This window comes from Palaemon carinicauda, chromosome 18 (genome assembly GCF_036898095.1).
Source record: "Palaemon carinicauda isolate YSFRI2023 chromosome 18, ASM3689809v2, whole genome shotgun sequence".
In the NCBI taxonomy this organism is placed as follows: domain Eukaryota; kingdom Metazoa; phylum Arthropoda; class Malacostraca; order Decapoda; family Palaemonidae; genus Palaemon; species Palaemon carinicauda.
In genome coordinates this window covers 22,204,900-22,231,091 of record NC_090742.1, presented here as the reverse complement: position 1 = coordinate 22,231,091, position 26,192 = coordinate 22,204,900, and the positions used below count along the sequence as shown (strand labels likewise).

General features: G+C 35.1%; 1 protein-coding gene across 7 annotated transcripts in view; it reads left to right on the top strand.

Moving 5' to 3' along the window:
* Window positions 1-26,192, top strand: part of mbc (myoblast city) — a 169,064-nt gene that overhangs the window by 38,851 nt on the left and 104,021 nt on the right. For 6 of the 7 annotated variants that reach the window (XM_068392118.1, XM_068392111.1, XM_068392116.1 and 3 more), the window contains exons 8-20: window positions 234-382; window positions 626-736; window positions 1,078-1,207; window positions 2,709-2,918; window positions 6,308-6,465; window positions 7,029-7,146; window positions 7,558-7,726; window positions 13,601-13,800; window positions 14,114-14,217; window positions 16,603-16,737; window positions 17,478-17,654; window positions 18,788-18,962; window positions 23,262-23,378. In XM_068392118.1, coding sequence (XP_068248219.1) covers window positions 234-382; window positions 626-736; window positions 1,078-1,207; window positions 2,709-2,918; window positions 6,308-6,465; window positions 7,029-7,146; window positions 7,558-7,726; window positions 13,601-13,800; window positions 14,114-14,217; window positions 16,603-16,737; window positions 17,478-17,654; window positions 18,788-18,962; window positions 23,262-23,378 — 1,953 coding nt within the window. The remainder of the gene's footprint in view (window positions 1-233; window positions 383-625; window positions 737-1,077; window positions 1,208-2,708; window positions 2,919-6,307; window positions 6,466-7,028; window positions 7,147-7,557; window positions 7,727-13,600; window positions 13,801-14,113; window positions 14,218-16,602; window positions 16,738-17,477; window positions 17,655-18,787; window positions 18,963-23,261; window positions 23,379-26,192) is intronic. The other variant, XM_068392117.1, reaches the window with a different exon arrangement.

Below are 26,192 nucleotides of genomic sequence, written 5' to 3'. Positions count from 1 at the left end.
GATTTTTTCTTCATCCATAGATGCAAATCTCTTGTTTGAAATATCCATGCCTTTCTCTTGCTCTACTAATTGATACGCACATTTTGCATGTGGAAAGAATTTAGGAATGAGATTAATACTTTTGGTTGGAGAGATAGAAGAAGTTTGTAGTTGTAGAAGTCATGCTCATTGCCAAGAATCATTTTATAAGGTTTGTACAAAGAATGTGTAGATTGGAATGTTGAACCTTTCAGGATCTGAGTACGATAACATTAGATGAAAGTCAGTTGTGGTTGATCGGATACGTTGTGCGTCAGGGTTCCATGGCAACTAAAGAGGTGGATCCTAAGCGAACATCTGCATTGCTTACGAAGAAAGTAACATCAACCGATTGTATGAGAAGGTAAGCTTTTTCATGCTATCAATCTGCATTTTTATTTATCTATGTGAATACGAGACTTGCAAACTACCTTACGATACTTCTTTTCTATTTAGAGAACTTTTATTTAGGAAGATTTTGTCACAAAAAATTGGGCAAAATAAGTATAGTAGTAAGTTTGTATTAAAAGATTATTATAACTCTGAAAGCTAATTACATTTCTAAATTCTTTTGATGGTTTTTATTTACCCAACTTTGTGATTCCAGGCCCTTTGGTATTGTGATGCTGGAAATGACATCCTATTTCCAGAAAATGAAAATGCTTGCACTTGATGGAAATGATGCAAAGGAAAAGGACTGCTTTGCCACATTTTATCCGTGAGTTTAATGTTAATGAGATAATTCTTTCAAGATTGAGCATGGTTAAATTTATTGAATTTGTATTTAAGAAGACTTATTCCTAATCATATATAACAGAAGCTGCATGAAGAATGAAATTGCTTTTAATTTTTTTATATCTTATGTTTTACTTATAGAGACAAATATGTTTTCAGTGGTATTGGAAAAGGAAAATATTAAATTACTTCATACCTTAATGAACATTGCAGTGTGTGTTCCTTTACCATTAAAGAGAGTTTACGAATAGTTGAACTAAAGTTGTTTGGTTAGATGTACTTTGTATTACAAACTGTGAATATTTAAAAGTTGTCCTTATTCAGATGTGGTGAAAAGGAGACTTTGGACATGAAGAAATTGCTGTCGTCTCGAAATGAATCCATCAAAGACAATAAGACAGGCTTACAGGGTATATGGTTTTCCTTTGAGCTGATAAATGGAGATCTAAAGCAGGTAATTTTTTTATATTGAAAGTTTTGAGAATAGTTAATTGAGTGGGATTTGAACCAAATTTAAGATATTAATGTGTGAGCTTTATTTTATTTCATAGCGTAATTCCCAATATATAGTATTAGTACCCTAGTTTCTTTTTATGGATCCTCTATGAAGGTGCTGTTGTCTTCCTAGGCATTGTTTTCATATATTGTACAAAGCACCTTTTGATTACACTTAAGCTCTTGTAGTTCAATTATTTAGCCTAGAGTCGAGTGGTTGGGTTGAGCTACCTTATACTGTAATGGTAATGATGATAAACCTTGAAGCTAAGACATTTTTTAAAGGAAAGCTTTATTTCTTTAGATTGTTTTTTAAAATAATTTTGTACTTTAACAGTTAAGATATTAATGCTATTTTGATGTAGTGGATGATTAGTTTATTGATTTACTATAGTTTGATATCATCTGAGCAACTTAGTTTTATACCATACTCACATAACCTAAGTATAGTGTAAGGTGACATCGTACAGCTAGGTAATAGTGTAACTTTTCTAAGTAAACCTGAAGCTGTTTGAGAATATTTCAACAAAAAGTAAAGAGCTTCTAATTAACTGTATTAACTTGCATTGAATGCTATTTACCAATATGAAAATTTCCAATGGTTTTCCATACAGTGAATAGCAATTGAGTCGTCTTTGTTAATACAGTGAACCCTCGTTTATCGCGGTAGATAGGTTCCAGTCGCGGCCGCGATAGGTGAAAATCCGCGAAGTAGTGACACCATATTTACCTATTTATTCAACATGTATATTCAGACTTTTAAAACCTTCCCTTGTACGTAGTACTGTTAACAAACTACCCTTTAATGTACAGAACACTTAATGCATGTACTACAGTACCCTAAACTAAAACAGGCACAAATATTAAAGGTGATTTTATATCATGCATTTCCTAAACATGCTAAAAAGCACGATAAAAAATGGCAACCAATGTTTTGTTTACATTTATCTCTGATCATAATGTAGAAACAAACTGGAGGTAGAGCTTTGCTTATTACCCAGACATATTTCCCATACTTTTCCCTTAGAACTACATCACATCTTCCTACTTTAGATATATAGATATATATATATATATATATATATATATATATATATATATATATATATATATATATATATATATATATATATATATACATACCTACATATATACATAAATACATGCATACATATATATATATATATATATATATATTACTGTATATATATGGGTTATGGAAAAAATCCGCGAAGTGGTGAATCCGCGATGGTCGAACCGCGAAGTAGCGAGGGTTCACTGTATTTGGTTTCAGTAGATATGATAATAAAGTTAATGTGTATTAGCTACATTTGTATTATACTGTGCCACTTTTTGTTTATTGTAAAATAATGTTTTAATATAAATGAAACAAACAAGCCTTTAACAAGAGAAGCCACATACTGTACTGACTTGGAGCTATTCTTCTTATTCTGTTTTAGCTGCGTGAAGATAACCCACATTATGTTTCCCTACGGGATGTTCCTGTGGCTCTACGTTTGGGTCTATCTGATGTCATTATGCCTGGAGATGTTCGCAATGACTTGTACATCACCCTGATATCTGGGGAGTTTACAAGAGGAGCCAAAACAAGTGATCGGAATGTGGAAGTCACAATCAGAATAATTAATGAAAAAGGCAAGGTTATACCGGTGAGTTGAATGAAATTTTAGTCCTTTTCATGTCAGGTGTTTGTAATCAATGTTCAGTGATGTAGCTGTATCCGAGGAGAGGTAAGAATATAGAAAGGAGAAAAAACTGCAATACATCAGAATAAGTATTTGATAAAGATCATTAGCAAAGCTCTCAAAAAGTCATGAATGCATGATGCCCTTGACTTGACACAAAAATTGTTGGTTAAGGATTTTTTAAGTTATCATCTTCCTCGCTACACTTTTAAAGTTGGGGTAGAATGATTACCAGAACTTTTATTAAATATAATACAAAGTTAGAGAAAGTTGCATGGTTGTTGATTATTATACTGTTTTTCCTTCATAGTGTCAGCTCTCCATACCAAATTTGGTAGAAAGTGTGGTAGCAGGAATATGGAGAACAAAAATATGAACTCGATGTTCCACATCTACCTGGAAAGATATTAATTTATATAATTACTTAAATGAAATAATTGATAAAAAAAATTAAGAATTATGCAGTAAAGAAAAGTTGAAATATGATCTGTGCAATAGAAATTCAGCAATCTGTATAGGTTTTGTGTAATAAAAGCTGATTTTTCCTTTAGTATTTTGTGTATGTGATAATTAGAATGTTAGAACCATGAATCAAGTTGGGAAGTTACAGCAAGTGGCGAATGAATTTATGAAATATAGTTTGGATATCTTGGCCCTGACCGAAACATGTAAGGGGATTGGTAAAGAAATCTTGGACCAAGGCAATATAATATATATATATATATATATATATATATATATATATATATATATATATATATATATATATATATATATATATATATATATATATCATACATACATACATATACCATGGCACTTCCCCCAATTTTGGGGGTTAGCCGACATCAACAAAGAAAAAAACAAAAAGGGGACCTCTACTCTCTACGTTCCTCCCAGCCTAACAAGGGACTCAACCGAGTTCAGCTGGTACTGCTAGGGTGTCACAGCCCACCCTCCCACATTATCCACCACAGATGAAGCTTCATAATGCTGAATCCCCTACTGCTGCTACCTCCGCGGTCATCTAAGGCATCGGAGGCAGCAACAGGGCCTACCGGAACTGCGTCACAATCGCTCGCCATTCATTCCTATTTCTAGCACGCTCTCTGGCCTCGCTCACATCTATTCTCCTATCACCCAGAGCTTCATTCACTCCATCCATCCACCCAAACCTTGGCCTTCCTCTTGTACTTCTCCCATCAACTCTTGCATTCATCACCTTCTTTAGCAGACAGCCATTTTCCATTCTCTCAACATGACCAAACCACCTCAACACATTCATATCCACTCTAGCCGCTAACTCATTTCTTACACCCGTTCTCACCCTCACCACTTCGTTCCTAACCCTATCTACTCGAGATACACCAGCCATACTCCTTAGACACTTCATTTCAAACACATTCAATTTCTGTCTCTCCATCACTTTCATTCCCCACAACTCTGATCCATACATCACAGTTGGTACAATCACTTTCTCATATAGAACTCTCTATTTTTTACTACTCCCTTAACTGCCCCCAACACTTTGCAACCTTCATTCACTCTCTGACGTACATCTGCTTCCACTCCACCATTTGCTGCAACAACAGACCCCAAGTACTTAAACTGATCCACCTCCTCAAGTAACTCTCCATTCAACATGACATTCAACCTTGCACCACCTTCCCTTCTCGTACATCTCATAACCTTACTCTTACCCACATTAACTCTCAAATTCCTTCTGTCACACACACTTCCAAATTCTGTCACTAATCGTCCAAGCTTCTCTTCTGTGTCTGCAACCAGTACAGTATTATCCGCAAACAACAACTGATTTACCTCCCATTCATGGTCATTCTCGTCTACCAGTTTTAATCCTCGTCCAAGCACTCGAGCATTCACCTCTCTCACCACTCCATCAACATACAAGTTAAACAACCACGGCGACATCACACATCCCTGTCTCAGTCCCACTCTCACTGGAAACCAATCACTCACTTCATTTCCTATCCTAACACATGCTTTACTACCTTTGTAGAAACTTTTCACTGCTTGCAACAACCTTCCACCAACTCCATATAACTTCATCACATTCCACATTGCTTCCCTATCAACTCTATCATACGCTTTCTCCAGATCCATGAACGCAACATACACCTCCTTACCTTTTGCTAAATATTTCTCGCATATCTGCCTAACTGTAAAAATCTGATTCATACAACCCCTACCTCTTCTAAAACCACCCTGTATTTCTAAGATTGCATTCTCTGTTTTATCCTTGATCCTATTAATCATTACTCTACCATACAGTTTTCCAACTATGCTTAACAAACTAATACCTCTTGATTTACAACACTCATGCACATCTCCCTTACCCTTGTATAGTGGTACAATACATGCACAAACCCAATCTACTGGTACTATTGACAACACAAAACACATATTAAACAATATATATATATATATATATATATATATATATATATATTTATTTATTTATTTATTTAACTGGGTTCCACAAGGACTAGAAGAGTTGGAAGACCCAGGCCTACATGGCCGAAGAATGTGGAGTGTAAAGTAGGTGATGATGAATGGAGAAGTATTGATTTAAAAGCTCAAGATAGAGAAGACTGGTTAAATCTAACGGATGCCCTTTGCGTCAATAGGCATAGGAGATGATGATGATGATGTATGTGATAATACTTCCTTCATATACCCATATACTGTCTAAGACGACCTTTAGTTTAATGAATTTATTTGTAATAAATTACAGTACTCCTGCTAAATTACAAAACCATCTGTATTGGTTATATAAAGATGTTATTACAAATGTATTCTTAAAAATTCAAGATAAACCAAATGATAAAGCCAATTCTATATCTTGTTCTTTTTTCACATCTATATATGAACCATTTTTTTTGTTTAGGTTTCATCGCCAATCCCCACGAAAGAACAGAATATCGAACACATGGTTTTACGCATTTAATTAATAATTATGATACTAATAGCTTTTAGTGAACTGTATGAAAATTGCTAGTCCATAACATATTGTCATTTGTGCAATTTTTATTATAAGACATATGAAGATATGCCAGTGATATAGAAGGTAAAATAATTTTACTGTATTACTTTTATTATTAGTTTATTTCATGATATGAATCTTTTCTTATATGTTAGTCGTTCTCACACCAAGGTTGAAGCTAGCCTACCGAAAACCATCACTTTGAATTCAAGGTTTGATTTTTAGAAAAAAATTATAAGACAACCTCTAATTTTTAGGTGTGAATTTTAGAATTTAAACATCGTCATATATGCAGAAATACAGGGTAGGTTTTCATAGTATTTATTTATTATTTCCTTTTCACCTGTAGGGAGTGATACACCAGGGATGCCGTAAAGGAGCACTTGACGAGTACCGTTCTGTCACATATCATCATGAAAATAAACCAAAATGGATGGAAACTGTCAAGATAGCTTTACCTATTGAAGAATTCAAGAAAGCTCACATCAAGTTCACTTTCAAACACAGGTAATTCAAAGGAAAAGTCTGAAGTGTAGTGTGGTTGGATGTATTTTCAGGCAACATCATTAACCATAGTATGACTTTTAAGACAAAGAATTCTACATGTAAAGATAATTCAATTTTAGAAGTAATTTGTATCTTTCCTAGCTATACAAACCTGAGGCCTGTAAATTAAATTTCCCTCCTTAACCACCCTTCTTTTTTCCTAGAATTAAAGGCAAAAGTAGCTATTCCGTGATGGGGGTAGCGTGGGGGTTAATTACCCCCTTGTGCCACTTGACTTTAACCTTCATAACAATTCAGTTGCTGCTCTATTGCTGTTGGAAATATGTGTTTGTTCCAACACGGTTACTTACCTAGAACTACCTTCTTAGGAGTTACTGGTTAACTCTACCTAACCGACCAGCTTTTTGTATAGTTTACACTCCTCTTCCCGTTTTCTACGGGGTCAACCTCTGGCAGTGTGGTACGTGCCCTGAGGCGACTCCGGAGTCAGGTTTATATTGCTTAGAGAAATACAAATTACTGCTTTAAAACTTCTTATATTACTGTATATCTGTTTCTTTCAGGTCTACAAATGATGTGAAGGACAAGAGCGAAAAGCCATTTTCCATGTCTTTTGTTAAGCTGATGCAGGAAAATGGAACAACCTTGTCTAATATTGAGCATGAACTTATCATTTACAAGGTAAGCATGTTAACTTGGTTAAATTTTTGGTGCCATTATACAGTGGGATTTTTTATTATTGGGATACAGCTAAAGTTCACATGTATTTGTGGCACCTTTGATGATTTCATCATGTGAGGTAGCTTTTATCTCATTGTTGTTGTACAAATGTGTGTTGAAATGAAATATTTTGCAGGTTATAATGGTCTTTTCTTTTTTTTTGCGTTCAAGTAGTCTTTACTTGTGTAAAAACCCTAAAAAGGATTAGATAAAGATTACATTTTTTATATTTATATTTTTTTGATGAGGCACTGTAACTAAATATTCATAAATGACCTTATCACCAACTCATGAAACTTTCATCTTTTCAACTACTGGAATTTATTTTCTTAATATAAGCTACAACGCTTGTAATCTTGGTTTGGTTATTAGATCGATCCGAAGAAATGGCAGGATGATGACATCAGCTATCTCAAGTTACCTTGGAAGAGAAAGAATGGTGAAGAGCTAGTCAAAGTTTGGACAAACGGACTTGCTCCATCATCTAAGGATAATTTCACCATATCCACAACTTTTTGTTCCACAAAGCTTACTCAGAATGGTGAGTTACTGCTTTATCAGAAGTAGAATGTAAATTAGTTTTTAAAAGCAGTCTTAGATAAAAATTTTTATGCCCTTGTTATTCATCAAGGTAATATCTTTTTTGTGCTTTTTCATATAATAGTGAGAATGCCCAGCTATTTCTGCATGTAATTTTATTTTTATTTTTTGCATTTTAGTGTATTTGTTATAGAAAGCACAAAATTTACAGCATATATAAATTTATAATTATGCATTGAAGACAATGAAGAATGATATAGGTAGTTTGTCATTTAAAACAGGGGATGTCTTCGGGACAGTTGGGACGCCCGTTGAATTTGTTAATGTGCTAATAACAGGTGCCGAACACAGGTCACCCATTTTCTTGTCAAAGATTTTTCACTTTTATTCCTTCAGTTGAATGGTTGATTGCTGGCTTCGTCTGTTATCACAGAGTCAATCAAGATGTATGTATATGCCGAGGAAAGGATGGACGATTTAATCAGTTTATGGCTAAGCAGTGGAGGATTCACACTAGTGCTTTTTGTAGGGGGCATGATTGTTTGGAATCATACCTTAGTGCAGATCGTGGTCTTGACCTAGTACCAACGAAGTCGGAAAACCCAGTCCGAGTGTTCTTTTGTGTAGGTTTTGCACTCATTCTGAATGCAAGGAAATGGGTTTGTTGGCTGCAGTACCTGCTTTAGGTGGCTTTTTGGTCATTGTTCATAGCTTTGGCACCTCTCAAGGAATGAGACCTTCTTTTGAGGTGCGGCTGTTGGACCTTGCAAGTGTTGGTTTTAACTGGGTAGATGATCAGATCTGTGGTTTTGCTAAATCACTTGCATCTAGCTGCTCCAGCAAGATCCTGCCACTAATGTGCTTTCAAGGTAGCGGAGGTTCTTCTGTGCTGTAGCTACTTCTGGTTGACCCACATATGTGTGTCCTGTCAGTGAAAAGACTCAGAAGAAAAGGTATGCCCTTCTCGACTTCAGAGTTGGTAGCCATGGAATCATCTGCCATGACCACTATCCCAGTAGTCTCGTGGCTTGATTATTTGGTAGGTGGTGTGTCACATTCAGTACAAACAATTGGGTTATCAACCCCTGACTCCATAGCTCATGGTGTCTGGTGAGAAGGCAGTGAAAATTTTGGCGCACCATGCAGGAAACAAGTGGATCAACTTTGTGGTAAAAAAGACAAGTTTGTCCAAAGGCAGCACTTGCACTAATAAATGCTTAGGTGCCGAGGTCTGCGTCATCGAGGTAGCTGTGGGAAGTCAAGGAGTGCTTCGTAGGACCTGCTGATTCTATATGCAGTAAATTTCAAGGGCTTGACTCGATTAGATTGTATGTGGCCATGCCTCTGTGGAAGAAGGTTGGCTCTGCCTTCTCGGTATCCCAGCTAGGACCACCCGCAACTTCCTCCCTTTGGAAGAGGATTGTTCATGCATATCGCTTTTGAGGCCCCTAACATGTCTTGGTCAACAAGAAGTGGAGGAAGAGTGGGATTCTGAAGTTGGCGTTCTCTCTCCTGCTGTTGTTAGTTGGGGGAAGGCATGTTATTCCAAAGGGTGACTTGGCAATGACACGGGCCCAAGACATCTTACAGACTGATAGTATTTTCGACCTATCCCGAAACATCATTGAAAGGTCTGTGGGCTTGTTGGCAAAGGTAGAAGGGATGGTGGAGAACTAGCTCAAGACTATTGGGCTTCTACAGTAGACTCTTTTTGATTGAGAAGTTGACTGGAGGCTGGTAACCAGTCATTGATCTCTCTCCTGAATTAATTTGTTGAGCAATCCAAGTTTAGGGTGAAAACGGTATGGATTTCATCGAAAGAGGGACTTTTTTAACAGAACAGTGTTAGTTGAAGATCATGTATTTCGGTCTGTGTACTGCTCTCCAGGTGTTCACTCACGTGCTCACACTAGCCTAGGATACTTCTGTTGATGTATCATGACAGTTTTGTGATCCTGACATGGGGCAGTTGCTACAGAATCTAGATTCGTTATGATCTGGGGATTGCGATAAATGGGGAAAAGTTAAATCTCACACCCAAACAGAGGTGAAAGTACCTTGGCAGTGAGATTTTGTCAGACAATCACATTAGTAAGCTGAGAGAGATTGTGCAACCATATCTGTCTAAGACCGTACTTCTAGCTTGACTTTTGCTGTCTTCTTGGCCACCTTTCCTCACTGGTATTACCAAATCTGTTAGCTCTTTTGGGAAGGTCTTGAGAGAACTAACCTCATGGGATGCTCTTCTCAGCTACCTCTGAAGGTGTGGCTGACAATCTGGGAGGTCTCGGTCCAACATCTCTTCTGAGGGAAAGGTTTTTTGGGAAGTATTTCACTGATGTGTGGGTACCTGTAATGGTCCTCTGTAGCTGTCTACTAAAGAAGCACATCTCGGTTGCGGCTGTAAAAATCTACTTCTCAGCCTTGAGCATGGTCCTCCTACTGTAGGACATAGATCTCTCTTGCTCATGGCAAATATCTTTTCTTGTGTGGAACTTTGAGCAGTCTTGCCTTGAGCAGTCTTTCCCACCTTGGGACCTTAGGCCCCAGAGTGGGATGTGACCCATTTTCTCAAGTGTCTTACGAATACCCCATGTAAGCCTTTGAGAAGATTGTCAGACAGAGATCTAACTGTCAGGAATGTTTGCTAGCCATATCATTAGCTAAGAATAAGTGAATGGCATTGTCTCCTATGCATAACCCCTTGTTGAGTGTTGGTGTTGGAAGGCCTTCTTTATTTTTATGCATTCAAAGTTCTGGCCAGGGCCTTTCAGTCTGCTCATTCCTATGGTGAGCTGATAGGAGATTGTTGGAATCATCTTCTTCTCTCCCGTACGGGACCAGGGAAAGCCTCTCATTTCAAGGAAGAGAAAGAACTAACCAGTTTGTGTCTAGGACGACTTCCTCTTACCAATAATTGAGTATCCCTTATTTTAAAGGACAAAAGGGTTGTATATGTGTAGGAACAAATAAATTTTATAAGTAATTTTTATCTATCCTAGCCATACAAACCTAAGCCCTTTAAAGTTAAACTTCCCACATCAACCACCTCACTTATTCCTGAGCTGAAGGTCAAAAGTGAAGAGTCTTTGTCATGCAAGTGGACAAGGATACTTGTTTACATTCACCAAATGTTATTAACTACCTCGTTAATATTCAAAAACCGTTCCAGCTCCTTTGAAGACATAGCCCATATTAAATGACTGGTTTGTATAGCCAGGAAAAATACAAATTACTTTTGAAATATTTTATGTTTATTTACTGAGTGCTTTTAAAAACATTTGCCTACAAAATTAAAACTTAAATGGAAAGCAGTTAGAAGAGGTTTTACATCTTTTTTCCTTATTTTCAATGAGTTTTTAAGAAGATGGTCCTTTGCCTTTTTAAAGATATGAGGCAGTTTATAAAAAGTTCATGGTAGTTATTACAAGAACAATTGGACTATGATGTAGATACTGCTATACTGTTTCTTCAAAAAAGAAGATAAAGTATATATTCCAGAACAATTTACACGAGCTTCAATAAAAACAATGATTATGAAAGGTATGAGGATGGATCATCCTTGAAATGTCAGAAGCATTTTAAGATCTTTATTTCCATATTTTTTCCACTGTTATAATTTTTTATTTAACTTCCCAATCATTACTCACAAGTCTAGTCTCCATACGGTAATAATAGTACTTATGTAAGGCTGGAGGAACGTAGAGAGTAGAGGTCCCCTTTTTGTTTTTGTTTCATTTGTTGATGTCGGCTACCCCCCAAAATTGGGGGAAGTGCCTTGGTATTTGTATGTATGTATGTAACTACAGTGAACCCTCGTTTATCGCGGTAGATAGGTTCCAGTCGCGGCCGCGATAGGTGAAAATCCGCGAAGTAGTGACACTATATTTACCTATTTATTCAACATGTATATTCAGACTTTTAAAACCTTCCCTTGTACGTAGTACTGTTAACAAACTACCCTTTAATGTACAGAACACTTAATGCATGTACTACAGTACCCTAAACTAAAACAGGCACAAATATTAAAGGTGATTTTATATCATGCATTTCCTAAACATGCTAAAAAGCATGATAAAAAATGGCAACCAATGTTTTGTTTACATTTATCTCTGATCATAATGTAGAAACAAACTGGAGGTAGAGCTTTGCTTATTACCCAGACATATTTCCCATACTTTTCCCTTAGAACTACATCACATCTTCCTACTTTAGATATATATATATATATATATATATATATATATATATATATATATATATATATATATATATATATATATATATATATATATGTGTGTGTGTGTGTGTGTGTATATATATATATATTTATATGTATACACATATAAATACCTACATATATACATAAATACATGCATACATATATATATATATATATATATATATATATATATATATATATATTACTGTATATATATGGGTTATGGAAAAAATCCGCGAAGTGGTGAATCCGCGATGGTCGAACCGCGAAGTAGCGAGGGTTCACTGTATATGAGCTCATGGTTTAAGTTGACAGATGAAGCTCTTAGCATTTATCAATATCTTGTTGTAAAGTGCAGGAGGGTAAGGAAGGTAGCAGTTGATACGTTGTTGAAGTAATTCGTATATAAGTGATCTGATTTACACAAGCAAACCATTTGGCTGAAAAATCAGTTTTCGGTACTGTATCTGGAAATCTATGACTGAGTTATCGTTACGCCTACTTTGACAGAATAAATAGTTGTTTTTAACTGCATTCAAATGTTTTCAGAGCTGTGTTTTTCTTCTTTCTCATCCACTTTCTATGCTCTTGCAGCATTCAAAACTACATTAAAAATGAACAGTTCCTGTGTCATGTCAACAGTCTTTTACATTTTATTATTGTAATTTATCTACAAAGTAGCTCAAGTTACCAATTTACAGCATCTTTTAGTATAAAAGCTGTCAGTAGTGTACCGGTTGCATTAAGCCGGCCATACACGCAGGGGGTTGGCCGTATGGTTTGTCTCGCTGGATTGGAGCGGAGCTCCTGTCTTGTGGAAAAGGCCCACACATGCTACAGACTTGGCTGCTTAGTTCAAGAGGATTTGGCACCCAGGATTACATGGTTATGTTTTGGTACTTGTGTACCAAATTTAGTACATTAAAGGGTATCAAGTACAATTTGTACAACTAATTTTGAAAATGCCAAACTTTGGTACTTTTTACTTTCTTTATTTTTTACTTTATATAGATCTATGAGATCTAACTTGAAATGATATGAAGGAATGTGATAGGCTTTATTTATTGTCTTTTATAAAGGCCTCTATCCGCTATGGTGCTAATGTACTTAGTTCTCTTAAAGTCATTATAGGACTACATTTTCTGTTTATCCCTCTTAATCCGAAAGTCCAAATGTCTCTTGGGAGAACTATACTAAAAGTGAGGAAAGGAAATTTAAATGCTATGCTAGTCTGTCCCCACACACGCAATAGGCTGGTGGGGGATATTGCCAATCTTGGCGGGACTGGCCTGCCCAGTCAAACATGCTGAAATTATGAGGGGACATGCTAGTCGCACCAGGTTTGTCCTGTTTACTTCCCATACATGTTAAGGATAGGCCGGTTCGGGCTAATCGCGGTCAAATCAATGTGCCAGTCTTCTGCATGTATGGCCTGCTTTAGATGTTACAGAAAGTGCATAGGGTTACAGTCCTTTTTTACTTATTTGTGAAAAACTTAAAGATAAGGTAAATTATTATTACTAACTTCTTCATGTGGACATACAGCATACCTTTTCTCTGATATTTATTCCTAAAAAGACAGGATATTTCTAGGACTTACTCATGTCTTATGAAGTATAGTAATTGATTTGTATTTTTTTCTTTAATCTACAGCTGAACTTCTAGGCCTACTTGAATGGGGTTGGAGTGGTTCCAAAGACACCGAAATCTTACAGCAACGGCTTGAGGGTCTGCGTCATGTGCCTTCTGAGGAGTTAATGGTGTTTTTGCAAGACACCCTTGATGTGCTGCTGGAGATTTTGATGATTAATTCTACCAGTGATGATAGCGATAACAGGGTCTTTGAAGCTTTGGTGAGTTTAAAGTACTTATGTGAGAAAAACCTTTTTATTAAAATGGTAAAGTAATGATCCTTTGTGATTGTTTCTGGGAAAATGGCATTACTGAATTGTTTGCAAGCATCGTGGAATAAAATTTTATTTTATGACATTACTTATTGCTTTATTTTCAAAGATTATTTTGGTTTTCAAATTCCGGAAAGCAGTGATTTGAAACATTACATGAGTTTCCATTGTTTTATCAGATGGACATATAAGATTATTGCAAATACTGTAGTAATAGGATTTGTGAAAATTTGTTCAATGATATAAATTCTTTATATTTCAGGTTTATGTGATCACCATTGCCACTGATAAAAATAAACACGAAGCCTTCCAGCCAGTTCTAGACTCCTACATTCAGCAGAATTTTCATGCCACTTTAGTATACAAGTACGAAGCAGATTGATGTTGATAAATCTTAAGTTCATTATCCAATCCTAAGATACTGAAGTTTCTTATGAGAATATAATTTTGATTTATTTTGTTCCTATTTGTATATAAACCTTCAACAGGTGGTGAGTGTGGACGAATATCCCTGCACACACTTTTGTGAAGGACTTCATTTTTGTCTTTGCAACTACCATGGAGGCATTGTTGTGACCCTAACCAAGGCTGTTAATTCATTTCCTAATCCTGTCAGTTGAATGGTTGATTGCTGGCTTTGCTCTATATTGTAAAGGTGAAGTCGGATGAACAGAAATATGGGGGAAAGGTAGTCTCTGCACTCAGTTTATAGCTAAACAGGCAATAGATCCCCATACTTTCTGCATTTCTTGTGAGTGGGAGCATGATTATTCACAATTGTCCCCATGGGCTGTGTAGATCGTGGCCTCCTGTTTAGTGGCAAGAATTTACTTAGAGAAGGAAAAGGAAGGCTAAGGATTCTCAGGCATCATTCTTGGCAATGTCCAAGATGATGAAAAAGAATTTCTATGGCACTTTTCTCTCCCCATTGTACTATATGACCATGTGTTTTAGTTTTTGGTGGTATAAATGAAGGATTTTAACTTTCTAATGGTTTATATTTGTAAATGACGTATCTGGTATGTCATACACCCTTTTACCTGGCATGTTTTGACGTACATTGTATGTCATCGTATTGAAAGGGTTAACTATTTACAACTTCAAAAATTTAGGTGTGATTCTTAATTGCAGATTTCCTTCTAAGAAACACATTTGGTCTGTTTCTTCTTCAATATCACCAAAAAATGTCTTCAAGTGTTGTTCTCCTGTCTCGTCCTCAGCTGCTGATTCGTCTCTTAATTTGTTGGACAAAAACTTGTGGTCTCTTGTGATTTTGATATTAATTTCTGGCACCGTCGTTCAGGTAGTTCTCTATGCATTTGCATAAGATTTCATAATTCTGACCACCCTTTGCATTCAGATCTTCCCAAACTGTACCGTCCAGTACATAGTATAAGGTATGCAGTTAGTCCTCCTTTCTCCATCATAAAGCACAATACTATACAGTATTCTAGAAGTTTTATTCCAGTTGTGACCAGATTGTGGAATGATCTTCCTAATCAGGCAGTTGAATCAGTGGAACATGCAGTGGACATTTTCATGTAAACAGGCTGACATAAATCTCTTTTCATAGTTTATATATGGCACATCTATTTTAACATTGTTACTGATCTAAAGGTTTTCTAAACTCTATAATCTTTACTTCTCATATAGTTTATTTATTTCCTTATATCCTTTCCTCACTGGACCATTTTCTTCGTTGGAGTCCTTGGGCTTATAGCATCCTGCTTTTCCAACTAAAATTATAGCTTAGTTAGTAATAATTATGATATGCCTCAATTTTTGAAGGGGTTGAGTATCAGCTCGGACCAGAGCTCACAAAGTCTGGAGTATCCGTCCCACCTTGTTCTTGCAGTCAGCCAGGTGATCAAGGCAGGCTTTGGAAGTACTAACAACTTATACCACTTTTTATTTAAGCGTGTATTCCTTAAAATTCTTCGACACTTGTTCCTGGACCTATGATGGCTGTTAAAATAATTGTGTAGCTAGCCTAGCTTCCACACGAAAAAGAAAGCATTTTGTCTATGGTAATCTGTTCGATTTAAGTCTGGATGAAAGGTAGAATGACTGATTCTTCTGCTTCTTACCATATCAGACTAAATCAGTAAGTAGTTCTCCCCCATCCTCTGATAACAAGAGAGGATGGTGGAATGAATAAACTCATTGGTCATAATACACCTCGTAATCAATTTCAGAATGCATCTCTCCTTCAAGGGAGAACAATTCCTGCAATTGCTAAGTATTGGGTACATAACCAAGTACAGGCTAGACCCTATCAGCTTACTCATCCTTATGTTAGGCAGATAAGAGGTTGCTAGAGTCGTTGCTAGAGTCGTTTCCCTCACTATACCAGGGGGACTAGTATATTCCAGTAAATACAGAGGTACAACCGGTTTGGTAGTACAGTATAAGGGCATCCTCTCACCAACGAGTCCCTATTTTAAAGAACGAAAATTTATTTACTTTGCTATACAAACTTACGAGTCTATTAAACTTCCCACCTCAACTACCCCTTTCAGTTCTAAGACAAAGGTCAGAAGTGAAGAGTCTTTAACAGGAGAGCAGGCAGGGCTAATTGTGTTCACTCAACACCTGTCGTTAACTGCGTTGTTAAATATATTCATCGTCCATCCGAGCTCTCATAGAGCCATCGCTATTTTAAAAGACTAGGAAAAGTACAAATTATTGTTATGAATTTGTTATTTTTTCTGCTTGATACTAACTACAGTGATTGTATTGTTTCTTTTGCAGTAAGCTTATTCATGTTTTGAAGTTCTATGTGGAGCAAGGTATGGACATGGATCGACAGGAAACATTGAAGAAATCCATGAAGTGTCTTCAGTATGTCTTTAAGTTTATCATCCGTTCAAGGCAGCTTTTTGTGGAGTAAGTATTTTATTTCATAACCTTTTGAACATATAAGAACTTTTTTTTATATCCACAGGTTAATACAATATATTTAAGTGGTAGAGAATAACACTTGTAGCAATAGAATTTACATTTGTGATAAGGTAAACCCTCTCAATATTCAGATTTTATAAATCTTGTAGTAATAGAATTTACATTTGTGATAAGGTAAACTGTCTCAATATTCAGTTTTTATAAATATCTACACATATTTTTCTGTTTCTATGTAAAGAAAAATTGTATTCAACAGAAAAGAGATTGCAATTGGGAAAATCTTAAGTAAGAAGCCATACTTAAGATAAAAAGTTTTTAATCATAAATATGGTACTTAAATTATTTTGTTAATTTTAAGCTTGAACACTTTAACAATTATAATGATATAAAGCTCTTGGGTAACCAGTAAATTTAGTTAACTAAGCAAGTGTTGTGAATTTTCATAGAATATTATAGTGGCTTCTTAAAGAGAGCGTGAGTAACAAGTATATAAAAAGATGTGGCCAGTTATCCACCAGTCCAGATCTTTAAAAGTTTATGGTAGTAATTGTAATACAGTAATAATAATAATAATAATAGTAACAGTAAATTTTAATTTCTTGAATAAAAAAAATAGTTTACTTGTACTTTTTGTATTGTTCTTTATTATTGAAAAATATTTTTTTTTAGCTCCTTAGTATTTAATTCTAGATTTCATGTGTGATTCATATCTTTCCCTTTTTCAGACTGCATGGTCGTGGTCAAGAGCAATTTGAGGAAAGTCTACAGCAGCTATTAGAGGCCATGGCTCACATGATGGTGCATACCAATGACTCGACCCTTACAGTTCAAGCTCACTGTTTGAAATACATAACAACCACAATACCTGATATAATGTCAAATTTCGATCCTGTATCTATGAGGTAGGTCCACTACAGAATTATCATGTTATTATCTGGTGATATTTTTCTATATATGGTGTTTTCCTTAGATAGGTAGTGCCGTCAGTGTTCCTCATGTAATGTAATGTAGGCCATAGTATAGTATATGCAGCGTCTGCCTTGCCCTTAGCTACACTTATTTTGTAGCCTTACTGCCAACTTTTCTTCCATCTATCTTTCCATTCTTTTTTAATTTTCCAGTTAATTGTGCAACTATGGGATTTTCCCTGGTTGCTTCTCAGCATTGAATGACATCCTGGGTCTCGGCATCGGGCCTTATTTCCAAAACCACATGCTGTATATGATGAATTTCTCAAGTTTTTGTGAAATGGTTCATATTTTCATTTTTTTTTGTAAGCATGTTTAATATATTTTCATGAGACTGTTAATTCATCATACATTCAATCAAAGAACAAGGTTAACTGTATCTTATTTTATATGTTACTTTTCAAGTTTCCATTAAAGACAAGCATATTTTCTAATATAGATTCCTGTCAGCCATGGCAATTTAATGACAGCTACCTACATAAACCAGCAAGCAAGTATTTATGCTGGGTGAATTCTCTCCCAAAAGTCAGGTTGTCTTCTAAGCTTGGGAAAATTTGCTTCAAAGAATCTTGGTTCACTCTGCAGGTGCCAAACATGTTGTGATGATTGGTATCACTTGCAGTTAACCTTCCTTGTCTGTGGGTATGCTATCTTCCGGTTCACTTTTCCATAGCCTGGCAAATAGGGACCACTGTAAAAAAACTATCTATTGGTTCACTTATCCAAAGGCCAACTGCTCTGGAAAAATGTAATAAGTTGGTCAAAAATATACATACCTTTAAAAAAGAGAGTTGCTATTTATCCTCTTGCAGCCAAAGAAAGCTCATCCCATTCCATTCTCTCACCCTGAGAGATGGTTCAGACAAATATGCCACCATGTTTTATGTAGTATAGAGCCTAAGATAAATGTAGTTTGTAAGCACAATATCTAATGCGGGTGTTAATGGTATTGAGGGCATAGAAAAATAGCATATTTCCTGAGTCCAATAGCCCTGACTTTGGAAAAAATGTATAATGTATATACTACGGCTTTTACAGTTTGATTTGACATGTTTAACGGCTTACAGTGCCATTCTTGTGAAGATGATTGACAACTTGGACCACAAACGCATTCCTAAGCAGAAGCTGATGACCATGAATGACATCATTCATAGTGAACTGTTCAAGATCCCTGATTGCAGAGCTGTCTTGCTGCCATGTTTCATTTCTCACATCAAGCGTCTGTTAGCTGCTAATGAAGAGGTAGGTTGTTAGTGAAGTTGATAGAGTTTTAACTTTTTGTTTTATCGAGTGCATCATCTTGCTCGTGAAGTTTTTTTTAGTTGATTAGATGTTCTACACTGATTTAACATTGACGTATAATTGGGTTATTGTATATATATATTGATATTGCAGTATAATTGTTCACAAATTCAAATTAGAAGTTTCAAAGTTTATGTTTTTTAATTTTAGTTTTTTTGGTGAAGGCATCTCTAGAATTTCCACTTGCATGGATTGTTTCTCTTACATTTTCTGTTAAATTTAATTAGAAGGCTGTGTTTTTATTTTCATGTTGTACCTCTTTTTCTAATTAAGTTGCTTGAAAGAATCATTAAAAGTTTCTGCTAGTAAAGCTAGCCTGCATGACATGTTGCCTGCAAGCACATGCTTTATTGTGGTGGTTTGACTTATTTTTTCCATTTAGATTATCTTTTGAAGGCTGAATAATGCTGTTCTGTACGTTTAGCTTTTGCACTTTTTAACTATTCCTTTGTTATTCATTTTTGTTTTGCAAGGCTTAAGGTTTATTTGTTTTAATTGCTGTGTTTGTTTAATTCGTAAAATTAGGCTGGTCTTGAAAACTGTCGTTTCACTAACCAACGGTCTGGTTTTACCTTGTGGAGCTGATGCACTAAAACGTTGCTCTTAGGTCAAGCATCTTCTCACTGTGTTTGTTTTCTCCTTCTGCAATAGTTTAAGCCAAGTTTGAATGTTAGCAACACTTCAGGTGTGGGTAGTAATTTCTTGCTGCTATAATTTTTGGGAGGGCTGTGTCATAAGTCTCATGTTGAATGAGGTAAGTTCATTTATTTATAATATTTTTTCAGCTGTTCAACAAACTCAGAAGAATTAGCTTGTTTAAGAAAGTCATTAAGGATTTTGGTAGGTTGTTTTGGTCTTCTCTTCTGGATTCATACTGTATGTTTGCGTAAGTGTGTACACACAATCACATAATTTAGTCTTTATTTTTATCATTAAGTAATGAACATTATCATGTGCTGAGTGAGGATTAATAAAAGGGATTTCAGTTGTATTATGTATGTATTGGATCTATTTTCAAGGGATGCTCTAATGCTTTTAACCCATAGAATGAATGTACAATTGATTATGAAATAAAAAGAAATTGTCCCTTGATTTCTCTTTTACAGAAATTACCATTTCCCCCTTAGTATTTCTACATAGAAAATGGTAGAAATAACAAATTAGTAAATCCTACATTAATAGGTGATAAAAAATATCTACAGATGATATTTATAAAGTCAGGACAGTCTTGGCTATCACTTGCAACCCATGGATCTGGGTAATATGAAGCCTCCTTTCACTCTAGGTAAAGAATTTAGGGCAAGTTTCAATTGAAAATTGCCCAAGGGCAACTCGAGTTAAAGTATGAGAAGTGGTCGATTTCTTTCCCTATTTTCATGAAATAAGTAGCCCATGCAACATAAGTTAAAAATACTCTAATTTATAGTGGAATAGGTTTCCTTTCTTTTATTCCCTTATAGCTCTCCAAATAATGCAATGTTTAGTATGTAGCTCTTGAGCGTGCCTTTTGTATGGGAAAAGTAAATGAATATTGAATGCATTTAAAGAAGATTGGTATTAATTCTTTTAGCAGGCACTGATGTTATTGGGTACATACATGTCTTCCGTCCATGCTCTTTTTACTCTTAATTTAAAATTATTTTTTCTTGAAGTTTAATGAGGATTAGATTTTTCCAAGCATGTGACAGGAACATTATCATATTGCATTGTTGACAGACTTCTGTATGAAATTGGTATAAAAGTAAGTATATTTATTATTAGTAAAGTAGCTGATTTTTCACTGTGAATCCTGGAATATATTTTTCCTCCCTGGATTTAATCTTAATCTTAGACTTTCGCCATACTCAGGCAATGTTCTGATCCACTGAGCTACCCAATGTAGGAGCTAAGTTGGATGTGAAAATTTATACACCTGTGTATGTGGATATGAAGCAAATGTACCAAACCCTTAATATGATTGTTCATGGTTCATTCCTGTCACTTGGCAATGAGAGGCTGTCATGGCACTATGGCATTTTCCAATCTACTTTTTTGTGATGTTTTGAATAATCATTTTATTCGTGGAAAATATATTTCTTGTGGTAAAGTCATCATTTAAGTATAGTAAATAAGCTCCAAATTAGGGTTCCAACTTGACTGGTAAGTATTTTAATTAGGTCGAGTGAATATTCCTCATAAACAACTCATTGAGTTCTTTTGGTCTTGTTATCTACATATTGGCCCAATTTTCTCTTACTCCAGTGTTGGTGAAATGATTGATTTGGGAAAGTAAAGTATGCTAGTTTTTGCAGATGTCTTTTGCATTGTGAATCCATTGATAGAGGAATGGTGCATTCATTGGTGAAGCTCTGGGTTGTAAGCAAATGACACATTTTTGTATATTCAGGATTTCTGAGCTGGAGTGTAAAAATAAAAGCTACCTTGATAATTTAGAACTTTTATTTTTTACTGATGAAACAGTTGCTTAATGTTTCAGCATGAGTAGAAAATAAATCAATAGCTTACTTTGTAACAATTAAGAATCGTCTGGTGTATGATGCATCTGAACTTTGGTATATTAGTCTGATATTGAGATGTTAAAATTCTTAATGATATTTCGTATTGAAATTTAAGTCATTTGAATTTTACTATATAGCATTGTTTTATTGAGGCAACAAAGATATACGGTACATAAGAAATCTTGATAGAGTAGCAGATGGAAGTTACTGATTTTACATTACAATTATTTAAATTGCTCTGGTGTTTCATCTTTTAGGTCCAGTACTGTACAGTAATTAGATTACGAATAAAGAGATACCCTATAGGTGTGTGGTAGTGCTGTCAGTGCACCTAATGCAATGCAATTTAGACAAGGGTTCCTTTGGCCCCTAACTGCAGTTGCTTTGCCTCCATTTCCTTAATTCCATCGTGCTATCCAATATCTTCAAGGTTTTATCTCACTTTGTAACTCGAGGGTTTTATTCTAGTCATTCTTGGGACTCACAAGCTGTAGTGCTGGTATACATTGCCCAAATCCATAAATACAATCCATTAGAGAAACAATATAATTGATAGAAATTAGAATATGATTGGTTTGCCAAGCTAAGAGGACTTGATAATTTGCTTTAAAATTTGAAAGAGAAAGGTGTCACCCTTTATGTTTTATTTAGCTTTTGACATCACCAGGTTGGGATTATTATTAAAAAATTTTGCCCATACCCCAGAGTTTTCATTCTTAATGCATTGGACAGGCCACCAGATTAGGAAAATCTTGTAATGTCAATTAGATTACAAATAAGATTAATTCTAAAGGAAAAATTAATACAATAGTAAGGTTTAGGAATAACTAGATGTGTAAAAGGTAGTCTCAGAAAATCATTGAATATAAAAAATGTTGTCAAATTGATGAGATTCTGGGAAAAGAGGTTGTCATTTTGACCAGATCTTGAGCTTAAGGATGCTTATTTGAATTCAGTCGTTTGGTTTGAGAGCCACCAGTGCCCTTGGTAGAAGTGATGCTGAAAAAGAGCATTGTCCTTAGACTGGGAATAGCTTAGAATATTGCAATGCCATTCATGTAAGTTTGCTTCTCTTATATGGATATATAACAAACCACCACAAGGAAGCATTGTAAATTACTTTTTCTACATTTTCTTTGTGAAAACGTGCTTCTGGGAGAGACGTCACCGGAGCGTAATTCAAATTCCACAGTACCTTCCTTTTCTGCAATCCCTAAAATCTACTCAAAATCTTTACTGTCAAATTCATCCAAACTTTTGTATCATCTTTTCTGCCTCCAGTCTCTGTCTAATTTTCATTCTTGAACGTGTTTCAATGTATCACTGAAATTTTCTTAATTCAAAAGTTTATAAAATTTTATATTGCACTTTCCAGTTTCATTCCACCTTGATGTTAATCCTTCCTTTAATTTGTTTGTAATATTTTTCAACTTCATGGCTAGACCCAGGTATCATCAAACCCTGGATTTATATGTACTAACTTTGCCCTTGACTATAAAGAAATTTTTTCTCTTTAAATACCACATTTGTGTCTGGCTTTTTTCTCATTTTTTTCTCTGTATTTAGGGCCAAGCATCATTGAACACTCGTTTTATATGTACTTACTCTTTCTTTCTTCTATTATCAAGATTTTTCTCCTGAAACTATAAGTTTTGTCTTTTGCACCCTTTCTCCTCTTATCTAGACAAGATTTACTCTTGACTCCTTGTCTCTACCTTGTTATGGTATGCCGTATTCTCAGGTGACAGATTTTGAAGTAGTCATGCGCAAGGAGAAAAAAAAGACCAAGCTGGAAAAGCTTCTAGGCACGGAACACAGTAATACTCATGTTGCTGAAGACCGGAGTATGACAGAAGAGGTAAGAAATCTTAGGAAGTTTGTGTGTAGGTCTGGTAACCAAATATGACCCTAGAGGAAATTGATTTTAGTTAGGTTTTCAATAAATAAAGTGTAATAGTAGTTTCCACCTAAAAAGGCTTGCAAGGAAAGTTAATTTCTGATGCTTGAGAAATGGTATACAGTGTTTGCGCATGGAAGGTGAAAGTATTTTTTGGTTAGGAAAATTTAAGTGAAATCTATTAGGTACAAAACTTTGAAGGGTTTGATTTCAGGTATGATCCTGCTGGTTCTAGGTACAGTAATGGTTTTGGGATATGGTTTTTAGTGTATGCCCTTTTCCATTCTGATGTGACTCACCTTGCTCAATATGCTGATCAACTGAGGCATAATTGGTTTAAGGGGTTAAGCTCTCTTGTTTGATCCCCACTTTGCCTTGTTTTCATTTAAGTATGTTGTGGATGGAGAAGGAAAGGACAAAATTATTACTGAGAATTGGAAGGGTAATATTCTTTTTAGCAATAAACGTTTAATTCTCCTCATCTTATTGTATTTTATCAGAATAGTTAGGCCTCTGAATTGAAATATTTTAGGAATATCTTTTTAGCTTCTTGTCAATTTAACAGCGTGATTTTAGGTAACTCAATCCATATGCTTATGTCTTGCATAATGCTTGATTTATAGTGTGATTTGTTTACGCAGTGTGATAAATTTTTCGTACTTGATAGCGTTCTTATTTCTTGTATGGAGTATTTTTAACTAAAGTATTCCAGAAGTACCTCACTAGGTTTTCTTTTATAAATGCATTATGAATAAGGCAATTCGAATAATTTTAAGAACAAATGATAAAGGAACATTCCATCTATTTCCTTTTTGAGTGTTTGGGGACCATGTGCATATACTTCTTCAGGATATTGGTGTAGGAAACATTAGCATATATCATGTGAAATGCTGAGTAGATTTAATGAACTCACAATTGATGTACAGTACAGTATCCCACAAAAGTTACCAGATTCTTAACTTCATATTTACAACATACAGTATTGTGTGCAGATAAATAGCAACTATTGAATAATAAAAGGAAAAAGCTTATAGATGAAAGTATGGACTTGCGTGCTGTCAATAATTCTCCTTTATATGGAGCTCAGTTGGTCAGTAGGCTGTATGGCCTGCTGGAGAGCATAAACTGTGTTAGGTTAAAAACACAAACTGTACTGTTGTACTTGAAGGTGTTATACTGTATTACCTACTGTAGATTGAAATACTTTATACAGATTTCTATTTGACATGCAATGAATTTTGAGTAGAATACAATAGAAACAGTTCTTTCATTTAAGTGGTGTACTGTACATCATTCTAGTTATATAAGCACATTTGAAGACCAAAAATTAGATTTTAATGCATATGTGAATGATTTTAGTTATTATGGTGTGATGGTAAGTTTGCAGAAGACCTTAACTATGGTGTGTTGCCTATTTTACGCTAGAGTTACAAATATTTTTATTACCTTATGTAATGGTTTAAACTGCTCAGTGCTTTGATATTAAAAACATTTGGTTGGTAATCTATCTTGCTTTTATTGTAAATAAAAATTATAGGCCCAAGGGATGTTATGCTCGTGCGTGGCTCTAGGTATCTGCTTTTCCGTGATATGGAGTTGTTTCTCCTTTCTAATACTGTAGATGTTTGATTAGCAGCAAATATTTCTGCATGTAATTTATATTTCCACAGGTGATGGCTATGAATATTTTAGTATATTAGGCTATCAAACTAGCACATAGTTTTAGCTTTATTTGATTTTTTATTTGAAATGATTATTTATGAGTTTTCATGGTGATGCACTTAGCATTTTTAAACTATTTAGATATATTAATATGATTAGTTTTAATGGTTGAAGAGTTAGCCCCAAACTGCAAATAAAAAATGGCAAAATCTGTTTCAGGGATCAAAATTGTTGATAAGGGGAAATTTGATGTACATCATTTTGATATCTACAGTAATATTGAATGTTCTGCAATTATTAGTCTTACTTTTATTATGAGTGTAGCTGCATTATATTACAGAATATCCTCTTGCTAAGAAGTTTTTATGACATAGTATATGGTGTAGGGCAAGAATAGACTACTGTACTGTAATACTTCATTTTGATTTATGTGGCCATTCAACAAACATACATCTTATTTTATTTATGCCTTAATGCAGGTTGACTCTGTTGCACAAATCCTATCTACTTAAAATATGGAAAGTAGGTATTAACATTGTAAGGGCTAGTTGCCACTACTACCACCCTTACAGGAGTAAAGTCTCATCTGCTACACAGTTCACGTCCAACCCTAGTTTTATGAAAAAGAAATCATATCTGGTTGAATACTCCTCATGTTTTACACTGTTATTGATTTTCCATATCAGTAAATTTTATGTGCTGATATCCATAAAAATTTGTATTTTACCTAGTCTCTAAATTGTAATTTTTTATATAGCTGAGACTAGAGGGGAATAATCCAGCAGGTGAGATGAGGGAATTGCTCACATAAGTGAATGCTTTGTTTAGCATTAAATACAGTTTCACCTGTTTTTTTCCTACACCTGTACTAATCTTTTGTCCTTTAAACCAGGGGTCAATCTTCAGTGGCATTGAATGGCCATTGAATTGTTAACATGATAGTTGGTTAATGACAGATAGTGTGAGTGGAAAGCACTGCCCACCCATCTGTCACAGAATAGTCACTTGTCTCTGGAAGGGGGTTTACATATGTTATGCTGCACTCCTCTCTCAACTGTTGAACCTATTTTTACCTTTGTTTGTAATAAGTGTTGATTTTTTATTTGGTTGTGT